At 37.2% G+C, this 16125-nt stretch overlaps 1 protein-coding gene across 1 annotated transcript in view; it reads right to left on the bottom strand.

Annotated features, from left to right (window-relative positions):
* Nucleotides 1-16125, bottom strand: part of PIGK (phosphatidylinositol glycan anchor biosynthesis, class K) — a 225442-nt gene that overhangs the window by 172296 nt on the left and 37021 nt on the right. The window contains exon 2 of the mRNA XM_006888612.1: nucleotides 11492-11583. Within this exon, the coding sequence (XP_006888674.1) occupies nucleotides 11492-11583 (92 nt within the window). The remainder of the gene's footprint in view (nucleotides 1-11491; nucleotides 11584-16125) is intronic.

Below are 16125 nucleotides of genomic sequence, written 5' to 3'. Positions count from 1 at the left end.
TGTTGTAACATAAAGAAACACAGCTGCATATATCCATTAATAATTGAAACATGGAATGTACAAGATATGAATCTAGGGAATTTGCAAATTGTCAAAAGTGAACAGGAATATGTAAAGAGAGATAATCAATCCTAAGCATTGTTGTTTGCTGTCAAGTCAGAAATGACCCAACGCCCATCCTCCAGCAGGCTTTCAGAAGCAGTATATCACACTGGAAGAGATTGCCTATCCATCTTTCGCAGAACATCTGAAAGACTAGAATTGTGCCTTCGAGATTGAAGTACAGTTTCTTACCATTAGGCCACTGGAGCTCACCAAAAGAAAAGGAATGTACAAAAACATATACTCGTAGGCATTAGTGAACTGAAATGGACTAGTACTGGCCATTATAAAACAGACAACCATGTGGTCTTCTATGCTGGAAAAGAAAAGCTAAAAAGGAATGACATTGCATGCTCTTCAAAGAGAAATTTTCAATTTGAAATATTGAATATTTGAATACTGAAGCTCAATATCAAGAAGACAAAGATTTTCACCACTGGCCCCATTGGCAGCACCATGATGGATGTTGTTGTTTGTTGTTATGTGTCGTCGAGTCGCTTGCGACTCATAGTGAGCCTATGTCCAATAGCCCTAAACTCCACTCTGTCCTGTGCCAATCGCACTGTCTCTGACACTCCCATCCCGATTATCCCAGTCACTGAATCAATCCACCTCATAGAGGGCCTTCCCCTCCTGCGCTGTCCCTCCACCCTCCCAAGTATGATGTCCTCCAAGGACCAGTCTCTCCTCACAAAATGTCCAAAATATGTTAGACGGAGCCTCAGAATCCTTGCCTCCAAGGAGCCACCCGGTTTAACCCTTTCCAGGATGAATCTGTTTGTTTTCCTAGCAGTCCATGGTATTCTCAATACTCTTCTCCAGCACCACTGCTCAAAGGCATCAATTCTCCTTCTATCCTCCTTGGTCATTGTCCAACTCTCTGATGCATAACAAGTGATTGCGAAGATCATGGCCTGTATCAGACGCACCTTAGTCTCCAGAGAGACACCACTGCTCTTCAGCACTTTGGAGTGGTCCCTAACAGCAGACTTTCCCATGGCAATGCGCCTTTTAATTTCCTAGCTGCTGGTGCCAAGACTGTTGACTGTGGAGCCAAGCAAGCTAAAGCTGTGTACATTCTCAGTCTCTTCATCATCCATCCTGATGCTGCCAATTGGTCCAGTGGTGAGAATCTTTGTCTTCTTGACATTGAGCCTCAATCCATAATGGAGGCTGCAGTCCTTGACCCTCTGCAGCAGGTGCTTCAGGTCCTTCAGGTCCTCCTCAGTTTCAGCAACCAGGGTTGGGTCATCTGCATAACGCAGATTGTTGATAAATCGTCCACCAATCTTGACCCCACATTTCTCCTCATAGAGCCCAGCCTCCCGGATAATCTGTTCTGCATACAGGTTGAAAAGGTATGGAGATAGGATGCATCCCTGGCATATGCCCTTCCCAATTTTGAACCATGTAGTGTTCCCTTGCTCTGTTCTGACGACTGCCTCCTGGTCCAAGTATAAGTTTCGCATTAGAACGATCAAGTGTTCTGGGATTCCCATTCTTCTCAGAGTCAGCCACAGTTTGTTATGATCCACGCAGTCAAATGCCTCTGCATAGTCAATGAAACACAGATAGACATTTCTCTGGTATTCCCTGCTTTCAGCTAAGATCCATCTAACATCAGCTACAATATCCCTAGTACCACAACCCCTTCTAAACCCAGCTTGGCCTTCTGGTAGTTCTCTGTTGATGTGCTGTTCTAGTCGTTTTTGGATAATTTTCAGTAAAATCTTGCTTGCATGTGAAATCAGTGAAATTGTTCTGTAGTTTCCACATTCTGTTGGGTCACCTTTCTTTGGGATAGGAACAAATACAGATCTCTTTCAGTCAGTTGGCCAAGTGGTTGTTCTCCAGATTTCTTGGCACAACTTGGTGAGCACATCCAGGGCAGCATCTGAACCATGATGGATACAGAAAATATTTGAGGTGGTTAACAGCTACAACTTGCTCAGCTCCACAATCAATACTCTTAAAACCTGCAGTCAGGAAATCTAAAGACAAATTACATTGGGAAAATCTGCCCTTAGGGACCTTTCCAGAGTACTGAGAATCAATGATAGTAGTTTACAAACTAAGGTGCACCTGATTCAGGCAATTGTCTCTGCAATTACTTGCTATCAGAGATCTGGACAAAGACTAAGGAAGACAGAAGAAGAATTGATGTCTTAAGAGTTGTGGTGCTGGAGAAGACTCTTGAACATACCATAGACAGTGAGGAAAACAAATAGGTCTATCTTGGAGAGGGTGTCCTTGGAGACAAGGATTTTTACACTCTCTCACATTCATTGGGCATGTGGCCAGGAGAGACCGATCCTTGTAGAAGGACATCATGTTCAGAAGGATGGAGGGACAGTGAAGGAGAGGAAGACCCCAGATTAGATGGACTGATACAATAACTAGAGCAATGGGTGTAGGTGTGTCAGAGTCAGAGACTTGCTCAGGACAGGGTAGGCTTCAGAGCTGTTGTACATAAGGTCACTATGAGTTGCAGACACATAACAAAAAAATTCTCAGTGGGAGGCCTACAAGGACAGAGGAGGGCAGGATCAGGGTTCTTCCAACATGTGCCCCAGTCCATTCTACCTTTCTACCTATACCATGCAGGTACGAAAAGTACAATTCCTAGCAGTCTGATGGTCAATGCCATCTTTAAATTTTGGGCTCTTGGGCAGGAAGACAAAAATATATACCAAATCTATAGGATTCATCTACCTCCCCTGAAAAACTTGTGTACCACTGAGGATTAAGTTACTTTGGGGAACAAACTGCTGTCTAGCCTGACCACGTGGGTCCCCCACATCAAACAACAGGGAGATCCTGGGTATCTCCACAGAAGTGAGAAGCTATTTCCAGAAGGAAACAAGAGGCTTCCACCTTCATTATTCAGGTTCCCTCATACCCCTCCCTGCTTGTATCACTGTGTGCTTCTCCCCTCCCCAATCACATGAGCATCTGAGTGTGCACGCACCCTACATGCATCTGCTCATGTTCCTGCCCAACCTTCTCCTGGAGCAGTGATGTCAAATCAAAAACCAGCTACCACCTCAGACATGAAAAACTCTACCACATGAATGTCCCAAAAGAAGCAGGGTAACTCACTCGCCACGCAAGCCCAAAGCAAGATATCACCCCAAAAAAATTACACAGCAGCAATGGATTTCCTGAAGCCAGAAAGTCTGGAACTTTCTGACACAGAATTTAAAAGAAAAACGTTTGAATACTTTCAATGGATGAAAAACAAACTAAATGAATTACAGGACATTGCAAGCAAAAGTCAGAAGGAGCTTAAAAAAAAACAATCCAAAGCAATGCAGATAAAGCAAACGAGGCATTAGAGGCACTGGAAAAACAAGAAACCATGATCCAAAATATGAGGTTTAAGGTTTCTGACGCTATCAACATGATGGAGGGACACATATACAGAGTTGAAGAGATGGAACACAGAATCAGTGGAACAGAAGATACAACTGTCACCACAGATCTGATTGAGCAAAAAGCAGAGTCAAAAAAGAAGGAAACAGAAGAAAACCTAAGAATAATGTGGGATATCATCAAAAGAAATAACATTTGCATCACTGGAACCCAGAACAGGAAAAGCAAGTAAAGGCACCGAAAAAGTTGTAGAAGAATTAGTAGAGGAAAATTTTCCAGGCATAATGAAGAATCAGAGAACATATATTAAAGAAAGTGAGAGAACACAATATATAATAGACCCTAAAACAAAAACACCAAGGAATATCATTGTCAAATTTGCCAGAACCAAAGATAAAGAGAGAATTTTTAAAGGAGTGAAAAACAAAGAGTAACCTATAAGGGAGAAGAGAAAATACTAAGTAACGATTTCTCAGCCAAAACCATGTGAGCAAGAAAACATTGCAATGGCATATATCAAACACTCAAAGAACACAACTGTCAACCAAGAATACTGTACCCAGCAAAATTGTCCATCAAATACAAAGGAAAGATCAAGATATTCCCAGAAATACAGAACCTAGGGGAGTTTGTAAAAACAAGACCAGCCTTACAGGAAACACTGAGAGACATCCTTCATGCAGAGATGCCACAGAAAACAGGATAGACGAAAGTAACTAGCAACAACACCAAAAAGAATTGAACAAAATTATAGCAATAAAACCTTACCTCTCAATAATCACACTGATTGTGAATGGTTTAAATGCACTACTGAAGAGAAAAAGAGTAGCAGATTGTATAAAAAAAAAGCAAAAAACAAACACAAAATCCATCAATATGTCGTGTACAAGAGACACATCTGAAAAAAAAACATAAAGACTAAAAATTAAAAGGTGGGAAAAAAATATACCAAGCAAATGGCAAACAAAAAAATAAAAAGCAGGAGTAGCAATACTAATATCTGATAAAATAAATTTCATTACAAAAACCATCACAAACGACAAAGAAGGTCACTACATAATGCTCAAAGGGTCAATAGAACAAGAGGACATATCAGTATTGAATATCTATGAACCAAATGAAAGACTTGTGAAATATATAAAACAAACATTAAGAAAATAAACAATACTACTATAGTACTTGGAGACTTCAAAACACCACTCTCAAGAAAAGATAGAACTACCAGAAAGAATCTCAACAAAGACACTCAAGAATTAAACCACGTAATTAATCAACTCAGTCTCATAGATATTTATAGGCTAATGCACCCAAAAAAAGCACAGTATAGCATCTTTTCCAATGTTCATGGAACATTCTCCTGAATAGAGTACATTCTAGGACACAAGGCAAGCATCAACAAATTCAAAAACATAGAAATTATACAAAGTATCTTCTTAGACCACAATGCCACAAAAGTAGAAATTAATAACAAGAGGATAAAGGAGGAAAAAAACATGCATTTGGATGCTGAACAGCAACTTCCTTGAACATGACTACATATTAGAAGAGATAAAAAATGAAATTAAAAAGTTTCTTGAAACAAATGACAATGAAAACACCATTTACCAAAACCTCTGGGAAACAGCAAAAGCCGTAATCAGAGGTCAATTTATAGCAATACACAAACACATCAAAAGGCAGGGAAAAATGACCATTGACTCCCTAAGCAAAAACCTCCAACAAATTGAAAAAAGAACAGCAAGAAAACCCAACACCCTCTAAAGAAACTGAAATTATAAAAATTAGAGCAGAAATAAATGAGATAGAAACAAAAAAAACAAAAGCAAGAACAAAAGTAGGAGTTGGTTCTTTGAAAAGGTCAATGAAATTGACAAACCACTAACAAAACTAACAAAATAAAAGAAGGGAAAGACACAAATAATCCAAGTAAGAGATGAAACAGGCAACATCATAACAAAACCAACTGAAATATAAAAGGCTAACGTTGGAATATTATGAAAAACTATACTCAAACAAATACAAAAACCTAGAGGAAATGGACAAATACTTAGATATGCACAACCTACCTAAACTGAGAAAAATTGAAATTGGACATCTGAACAGACCCATTACAAAAGAAGAAATTGAAAAAGTAATAAAACAACTTTCAACCAAAAAAAGCCCTGGGCAGGATGGTTTTATAACTAAATTTTATCACACAGTCAGAGGAGAACTGTCACCAATTCTACATAAACTATTTCAGGAAATAGAAAAAGATGGGATTCTCCCAGACTCCTTCTATCAACAAACATATCTTTAATATCAAGGCCAGGTAAAGACACCACCAAAATAGAAAACTATAAGCCAATATCTCTTATGAACATAGATGTAAAAATCCTGAATAAAATCCTGGCCCATAGACTCCAACAATACATTAAAAAAAAATAGTACATCATGACCAAGTGGGATTCATAACAGGTATGCAAGAATGAATGGTTCAACATTAGAAAAACAGTCAATGTAATTCATCACACTAACAAAGCAAAGAACAAGAACCACATGATCCTATCAACTGATGCAGAAAAAGCCTTTGAAAATTTCAGCACCCTTTCCTGATTAAAACACTCAACAAAATAGGATTAGAGGAGAATTTCTTCCATATAGTAAAAAGTATATAAATGCAAGAGCCAACATTGTTCTCAATGGCGAGAGAGATTAAAGGCATTCACTTTGAGAACAGGAACTAGGCAAAGATGCCCACTATCACCTCTCCTATTCAGTATTATATTGGAAGGTTTAGTGATAGCAATAAGACAAGGAAATAAAAGGTATCCAAACTGCAAAAAGGAGGTAAAATTATCTCTGTACGCAGATGATATGATAGTATATTTAGAAAATCCTAAGGACTCAGCAAGGAAACCACTGGACATAGTTGACCAATTCAGCAAAGTGGCAGAATACAACATTAACATACAAAAATCAATTGGATTTCTCTACAGTGACAAAGAGAAAACAGAACTGGAGCTTAGAAAAACAATACCCTTCACAATTGCTAATCACAAGATAAACTAACTGGGAGTAAATCTAACCAAAAGCACAAAGGATCTATTCAAAGAAAATTAAAAAACATTAATGCAAGAAACAAACAGAGACCTGGAGAAGTGGAAGAATATCTCTTGCTCATGGATAGGAAGACTCAATATTGTGAAAATGACAATACTACCAAAGGTACTTTACACATTAACTGCAATCCCAATACAAATACTAATTCCATTCTTCAACAAGATGGAAAAGGCAATTTCCAATTTCATTTGAAATGGAAAGAGGCTTCGAATAAGTAAAGCATTCCTTAAAAAAGGGAAATAAGGTAGGAGGCATCTCACTCCTGATTTCAAATCCTACTACACTGAAGTGGTGGTCAAGACAGTAATGTACTGGTATAATGACAGACACATAGATCAATGGAATAGAATTGAGAACCCGGAAATCAGCCCATCTATTTATGGGCAATTGATTTTTGACAAAGAGATGAAATCTGTTAAGTGGGGAAACGACAACCTTTTTAACAAACGGTACTGGAAAAATTGAAAAAACTACCTGTAGAAAACTCAAGCAAGATCTACACCTCACTCCATACACAAAAAGCCAACTCAAAATGGATCATGGACCTATGACTAAAACCAAGGACTATACATTTCATTAAAGAAAAGCTTGGAAGAACTCTAAAAGTCCTAATCCACAATATAAACAGTCGTCCAAGCATCCTGAAAAATCTACAACCAAGAGAGGATAAAATAGATGAATGGGACTTTCTAAGAATCAAATCCCTATGCACATCTCAAAACTTCTCCAACAGAGTAAAAATGAAAGCCACAGATTGGGAAAAAATATTTGGTAATGACATGTCAGATAAGAGACTTATATCTAGAACTTATAAAATACTTAAGTATTTTATAAATGTAAATAAACCCAATTGAAAAATAGGCACAGGATATGAACAGACATTTCACCAAAGCAGACATTCAGATGGCCAACAAATAGATGAAGAAATGTTCAAAATCCCTAGCTCTTAGAGAGATGCAAATCAAAACAACTATAAGATATCTTATCACCCCAGTAACGTTATCAAAATTTAACAGAGCAGCAAACAAAAAATGCTGGTGAGGTTGCAGAAAACCTGGAACCCTTCACTGATGGCGGGAGTTTAAAATGGTGCAACCACTATGGAAGGTTGTATGGTACTTTTTCACAAAGTTGCAAATAGAAATACCAGTTGACCCAGGAATTTCTCTACTGGGAATATACCCTAAAGAAACCATACTGCCACCCAGGCAGATATATGCACACCCATGTTTATTGTAGCTTTGTTCACAATAGCAAGGAGTTGGAAACAACCTTAGCGCCCATCAACAAACGAATGGAGAGAGAATCTGTGGTATATTCACAGAATGGAATACTACGCTGCATTGAAAAACAAGGAACTAATGCATTATTATTCAAAATGGGTGACTCTGGAGGACATTATGCTGAGTGAAATATCTCAGTCACAAAAGGACAAATATTGCATAGTGCCACTGTTGTAGAACAAGACTGATATCAGGGTTGGGGTGAGACTGAGAAAAATTGGATAAATTATGTATACTGCAAGGAAACAGATGAGGGAGAGAACAATTTAAAAGCGATATATGACTGGGTATTATGGTTATGACAAGAGTCCAGAATGAAGGTTGCATAGTGGAGTGTACTGAGTGGTGGGGGAGTGAGGGTTGTATACCAATGAAGGAATTTTTCTTTTACTTTTCAAAGAGAAGAGCGAACTTGGAGGATGGGGTGGTCAGGGAGAAAAATGCAACAATGAATGAATAGAAATCCAAAATCTCTCTGTAAATGTTCATTAAAATTTATTAAAATAAAATCTAAAAAAAAAATCTAGTTTACCCAAAATTATAAAAAAAATCCCCAAAAACATCCTGTAGTACAACACTATCAGTGATCAGATAATGTATATAAGGAAGATACACCTGTTAATATAACCATTATTCAAAAATAGGAAACAATCAATAATGGCAAAGATAAGGAAACTGATGATTTCTACCAACTTCTACAGCCTAAAATTCACGAAATAGCAAATCAATATGCATTTTAACAACTGCTGATGGGAAGGCAAAAGTTGGAAACAAATAAGAACGTTAAGCAGACAGAAAATATGGACTTGGTGAGAGAAATGAAGTTAGAGGTCAGTAGATAGAATTTTGTACAACCAAGGACTTTTTCATTGCAAGTATCTTTCTCAACAAAACTGGCAATCATATACACAAAAGAGAGTTCTGGTGGCATAGTCTATGGGAAGTTGTGTTGCTAATACTAAATACTGAGCCTCTCTGGCAGTTACAATCCACCAGCAGCTCTACAGGAGAAAGACAGGCAATCAATCTCTACCCAAACAACTGACTGCCTCCGGAAAACCTGCTGCCGGGTCAGCTATGTGTTGGTTCCAAGTTTATGTGTATAGTTTCCTAAACACAGACTTTGTTGTGTTGGTTCCAAGTTTATGTGTATAGTTTCCTAAACACAGACTTTCCCAGAAAGAAACAAATAATCACATCAACTATAACTGTGGAAAGAGGTGGTGGAGATTCTTAGTGTCATCAGTGAGAACAAAGCAAGAGGCTGACTGTAACAGGTTATGAATTGCTCACAGGCAAGTTCAAGCTGAAGGTAAAGAAAATTAAAACAAGTCAATGGAAGCCAAAATAGAATCTTATATATTCCTCACCTGAATTTAGAAGCTATCTCAAGAACAGATTTGATACATTGAACACTAAAGACCAGAAGAAGTGCAGAATGACATCAAGGATATTATACATGAAGAAAACAAAAGAAGTTATTTAAAATACAGGATGGCACAAAAAGAACAAAATGGATGCTAGGAAAAAAAGTCTGTGCTAGAATGCAGAGAAGTTAAAGCAAAAGTAAAAATTATAAAGTAGGAAAGCTGAAAAGAAGATTTCAAAGGACAGCTCCAGACAAGTAAAATATTATCAAGAAAATGTGTAAATATGGAGTTAGGAAACCAAAACTGTAGAACACACTTGGCATTCCTCAAGATTAAAGACCTGAAGAACAAAATCCAACCTTAAGTTCAAGAATGAAGTATTCTACAGTATATTAGTGAATGTCTAACAGTGAAAAGCATCAAAAGAAGACAGATGGTACAGTCACTGCAAAAAAAAAAAAAGGGTCAACATTCAACTATTTAAAGAGGTGCTATATAATCAAGAACCAATAATACTACCTCAACTATCAGCCAAACAATGGACATGCTTCTGAGGTTACTTCCACAAAATCAGCAAGGAGAATTCACTTGTTAGGAGAGTTAAACACGTAAGATCAAAAGGGAAATAAGAGCTCAGGTGGCAGAAAACAATAGAAATAAGACTGAATGGAAACAAGAATTACATAATAGAGAGTAGAGTATTGTTACAAATGGGCAACTGTAAATAGTGCCATTAATTAGAAACCAAAATCTGTATGAATGATTGAAAGCAAAATCAATTGCTAGACAAAATTTCAGTCTAAACACAATACAAAGGAAAAAGAAGAAAAACCAGTGGTATCAAAGGCAGAAGTCCAAGCTGCACTGAAGGTACTGGTGAAAAACAGCATTGGATGGAATTAATGGAAAACCAGTTGAAGTATTTCTACAATTGGAGGGAACCTTTGACATAGTAATCTATACCAAGAAATTTGGAAGATGGTTTCCTAGTCAAGAAACTGCAAGAAAATAAACTAGTCAAAAATAAATAAAAAAATTAAAAAAAAATCAACTGCAAGAGATCCTTATTGCCTTTCTCAAAAAACAGATCTAGTAGAATGTAGAAATCATCAAACAATACTATTAGTATCACACACAAGAAAAACCATGCTGAACATAATTTTAAAATAGCTACAGCAGTATATCAATAGATATTCAAACTTTAAAGTTTAAAAGAATTTAAGAATTTAAAAGGAGCCATTGAACAAAAAAATATCATTGCTGATGTTAGGTGGATCTTGGCTGGAAGTAGACAATACCAGGAAAATGTTTACTTGTATTTACAAAAAAAAATTTGTTATGTGGACAATAAATTATGGAGAACACTTAATTGTGTTCATTCAGAACTTGCACACAGGTCAGAAAGCAGTCTTTTAAACAGAACATGGAGATACTGCATTATTTAAAATCAGGAAAGATGTGAGTCAGAATTATATTCTTTTACTGTACCTATTTAATCTGTATACTTAGGAAGAAATTCAAGAAAATGGACTATATGAAGAATAATGGGGCATCAGGAGTGAAGGTAAATTCATCAGCAATCTGCAAGACGTGAATGATACGATCTTGCTTGAGGAAAATGAAGACCTGAAGTACTTACTGAAGACTATATTCTTCACTATGAATTACACTTCAAAATAACAAAAATCCTTACAATAGCACTAATAATCACTATCATGGTAAACAGAGAAAACAATAAAATTGTCACAAATTGACTTTTACTTGGATCCACAATCAACATTCATGGAAATCGCAGTCAAGAAATCAAATGGCACTCTACAAAGAGCAAATCTGCTGTCAAGAACTTCTTTAAAGTACTAAGGAAGAAGGCTATCACTTTAAATACTAAGGCCTAACTGCCTCAAGTCATGACATTTTTAACCATCTTTTACACATATGAAAGAGGGATTCATACAGTGGCTGCAACCACAGGTTTAAAGATAGCAGAGATAGTGAGGATGGTGCAGGAGCAGGCAAGGTGGCTAAGAGTCAAACAAAATCTTTCTGTGTTATGTTGGATGGTCATCCTTTATATTATTTGTTATTATGGCCTTAAACAACATCTACTTTATGCATGGTGGTAAAATTTACTAAAGCAACAGAAAAACTTAAAATCAGGTATCTTTTTTTCCAAAAATAACACAAAATACGAACATATTGGCAATCATGTCAACATCATTTTTCTTGAGAGTTTCAAAAGTTGGTTTAATTAAGATTTCTTACCTGTCAGGAATACCTAGCCTCTTGACACTTCTGTAAACAGAAAGTGTATTTGCAACATGTCGATAATTAAACCAGAATCTGGATGTGCACACCTAAAGTATGAAAACAAATATGTTATTCTTATGAATCAAGATAAATCATGGACACACAGATTATTTAAGTAGAAGGCCTAAAAAAAGTATACCATTATTCAAAATCAGAAACACCTAAAAATTAAAGAATTGTGCATAATACTAGTATCTACAGAAGTCATTTCTTAGTAATTAATATTACAGATCATTCAGCTGAAAAAAAAACAACCACATTTAGGGGAATTTATTGAAGCAGTATTTACCAATTGAGTTATTTTCAATGTCCATAATTTTGTAATATTTGTATTTCTAAAATATTAAAATTATTTATAATTAAAAGGTTCATAATCTCAGAATAGACAATTGGTACTTTGACTTACACAGTATTTCTTTCTATTTAAATTGAATCTTAATTTTAATTGTGAGATATACAGAACACAAAATACACAAAAGAGTTTTATATTCATATAAGAAAAAGCAGTATAAAGAACCTGTTGAATTGAACAGGAAATAGAAACCAAGTTTTACACCACCAAGAACAAAAAAATTCCCTAATTCCTAAAGAAGTACCAAACATTCTAGGAGAACTGGAAAATCTAACTCCACACTTCAAAAATTAGCCTTCTTGACAAAAAGGGAATAAAGGCCATTTCTGGTGGGAAGAAGTAAATCCTTTATTCACAGATAGCATAATTATGTTGTTGTTGTTGTTGTTGTTATGTGCCATCGAGTCGTTTGTGACTCATAGCGACCCTATGCACAACAGCCCTAAACCCTGCTCTATCCTGTGCCAATCTCATTGCCTCTGACACACCCATGCCGAGTACCCCAGTCACTGAATCAATCCATCTCATAGAGGGTCTTCCCCTCCTGCGCCATCCCTCCACCCTATCTGAGAGCCATACGGCAACTGATTTCAGCAAAGTGGCAGGACACAAGATCAACATATAAAAATCAGCTGGATTCTTCTACTCTAACAGAGAAAACTCTGAAAGAAATGGGGGAAACTATACCATTTAACAAGGCTCTCATAAAGATAGAATCCTTGTGAATAAATCACATAAGGGACATAAATGACTTATGTAATGAAAAATACAAAATATTGCTGCAAGTCACAATAAGACAAATATTGTAAGATTTTATTATTATATAAAAAGTGAAGAAAGGTATACACATAAAAAGAAGCATTCTTTAAAGAGAGAATTCTAGAGATGGAAGGAGAAAGGAAAGAAAATCTGTTACTAGGTAACAGGTAATTATTTAAGATAGATAAAGGGAAGGGAAATAGCAATAAGATACTGAATGGCACAATACCACTAAAGAAAGGGGAGTACATAGAAGACGTGTGCAAGTAGGAAGTGTATCATTACAATGTAGGTACTGTTTTTAAAGGCATAAAACAAATGTGCTATAAATAGGTGGAAAGAAAACTAGTTAGCACTTTCATACAAGATTAGGATTGTAAAGGTATTTCTCATGTACTTTTGGCACATGGCCAGGAGGGACCACTCTTTAAAGGACATCAGGCTTGGAAGGGTGGAGGGACAGTACAGAAGAGGAAGAGCCCAGATTAAATGGATTGATATAGTAACTGGGGTAATGGGGGTAGGTGTGTCAGTCAGTGAGATGGGGTCAAGACAGGGCAGTCTTCAGAGATGCTGTACAAAGTCACTATGAGTCACAGGCAATTCAATGGCTCAAAACAACAACTGCAAGAAAACAAGTGAGATCAGCATAAATAAAAACAAAATAAACTATGCTTATGGATGTTATTGTTGTTAGGTGGCTTTCAGTTGAGTACAACTCACAGCAACACTATGAACAACGAATCTGAACACTCTCCTATATTGTGCCATCCTCACAATCTGTGACACACTCAAGCCCACTGCCACAGTCATCATGTCAACCCAACTTGAGGGTCTTCCTCTTTTATGCAGTTCCCCCACTTTCCCAGGCATGATAAACCTCTCTGAGCAACATGTCCAAAATATGTGAGATGAAGAGTCATTATCTTTGCCTCCAAAGAGCACTCTAGCTGTACCTTCTCCAAGACATATCTGTATGTTCATTTGACAGTCCATGGGAACTTTAGCACTCTCCTCCAACAGCAGTCTTCTGTCATCCTTATTCACCACCTGGCTCTCAGATGCATAGCAAGTGATTGAAAGATCATGGCCTCGATCAAGTGCATGCACCATTGTCCTTAAACTGACATTTTGCTCCTTAATAATTTGGAGAGGTCCCTGACTACAAACTTTCCCAGTGCAAAACATTTCTTGATTTCCCAACTGATGGTACCAACTGTACTGATTATAGATCCAAGTAACATGAAGTTGTTGACAGTCTCAATCCTTTCTCTGTACATCATGTTGTTGCCGATTGGTCCAGTGGCAAAGATTTTTGTTTTCTTGATGTTAAGAGGTAGTCCATATCAAAGACTGAAGTGTTTAACCTTCTGCAGCAGGTGTTTCAAGTCCTCTTCATTTTCAACAAGAGCAACTATGTCATCCATATAACGAAGGTTACTGATGAGTCTCCAATCCTGATGCCACAGTCCTCTTCATAGATTCCAGCTTCTTGAATAATATGCTCAGCATACAGATTAAATAAATAGGGAGAAAGATAAAATTCTGACACACACCTTTCCTAATTTAAAACCATGCAGTCGTCCCTTGTTCTGTTCATACAACAGCCTCTTGTATAGATTTCACATGAACAGAATTAAGCATTCTGGGATTCCCATTTTTCTCAACGTTAGTCATAATTTGTTATGATCCACTCAGTGAAATGCCTTTACATAGTAAATAAAACACATTCTTCTGGTATTCTTTGCTTTCAGCCAGGATTCATCTGATATAAGCAATGGTAAGTCCGGTGAATGGCCTCTTCTAAATCCTGCTTGAACTCCTGGAGTTTCTCTCTCAGTCAATGTACTATTCTAGCCATTTCTGAATGATCCTCAGTAGTATTTTGTGTGCACATGATATTAATTATACTATTCAATAATTTGCACATTCTGTTGGAACACTATTCTTGGGAATGAGAACAAACATGGGTCTCTTCCAGTCAGCTGGCCAGGCAGCTGTCCTCCAAATTTCCTTGCACAGGCTTGTGAGTACATCCAGGGTTGTATCTGTCATTTGAAACATTTCAATTGGTAATCCATTGATTCCTGGGGCCTTATTTTTTTGTCAATACCTTAAATTAAGCTTGAATTTCTTTCTTCATTACCATTGGCTCTTGATAATATGGTACTTCCTGAAATATGTCAGTGTCAGTCAATTCTTTTAGGCACCATATTACCTCTGTCTTCTTTTGATGTATCCTGGGTCATTAAAGATTCTTCCCCATAGCACAACATACAACTTTGCTTGCTGAAAGTGAGGAGGATTGAAATGCTTGCTTTGGAAGAACAAGGATTACAATCTTTGGCATAGATTACATCTCAACATCAAGAAAACAAAGGTCCTTACAACAGGACCATGAATCAACATCATGGTGGAGGGAGAAAGGATTGAAGCAATCAATGATTTTACCTTACTTGCATCAATAATAAATGCTTTTGGTACCAGTAGTCAGGAAATCAGAAGATATATTACTTTGGGCAAGTCTGTTGTCAGGGACCTCTCAAAATGCTGAAGAGCAGATGTCAATTTGAAAACTAAGGTGCGTCTGATTCAACACATGGTTTTCTCAATCACTTTTTACTCATCAGAAAGCTAAACAATGAAAAAGGATGACAATAGAATAACGTATGCCCTTGAGTTGGAGTACTAGAGAAGAATACTGAATATTCCATGAACTGACAAAAGAACAGATATGTCTTGGACAAAGTGCAGCCAGAGTGCTCCATGGAAGCAAAGATGGTGAAGATTTGTCTTTCATACTTTGGACATATGGCTAGACGAGGCTATTCTTTGGAAAGGGACATCATGCTTGTCCCTTTGGAAAGATGGAGGGTCCTGAAGAAGAAGACACCTCCAAGGAAAGATTGACATGGTGATTTGCTTGGACTCTGGTATGCCAGAAATGATGAGGATGGCACAGAATAGGTAGGACTCAGGTCTACTGTTCATAGGGTTGTTCTGAGTGATACTTGACTTGACAGTACCTAACAACATCCCAAAGTAGTGCAACTCAAGAATTGAATTTATTTTTCAGTTCCTTCACCTTGAGAAATGCTGAGTTAGTTCTTCCCTTTTTATTCTCCAATTCTATGTCTCTACACATTCCATTATAGTGGTTTGCTTTGTCTTCTCGAGCTGTCCTTCAAAATCTGTTCAGCTATTTCAGCAAATCTTTCCTTTATTTCGGCTGGTTGATGCTCCAGAGCAATTTTCAAGGTATCTTCTGACATCCAGTTTGTTTTTTCTTTCTCCTCTTTGTTTTCAGTGACCTTATGCTCTCTTCACGGTCAACACTCTTGGCTCCAGTAGCCAGGAAATCAAAAAACGTATTGCGATGGGAAAGTCTGCTGTTAGGGACCTCTCCAAGGTACTGAAGAGCAATGGTGTCACTCTGGAGACTAAGGTGTGTCTGACACAGGCTATGGTCTTTGCAATC

Source organism: Elephantulus edwardii, unplaced genomic scaffold (genome assembly GCF_000299155.1).
Source record: "Elephantulus edwardii isolate Elephantulus edwardi_28Jun2011 unplaced genomic scaffold, EleEdw1.0 scaffold00069, whole genome shotgun sequence".
NCBI classification, from domain to species: domain Eukaryota; kingdom Metazoa; phylum Chordata; class Mammalia; order Macroscelidea; family Macroscelididae; genus Elephantulus; species Elephantulus edwardii.
Note: the sequence above shows the minus strand (reverse complement) of the source record. Positions and strands in the feature narration are given on the sequence as shown.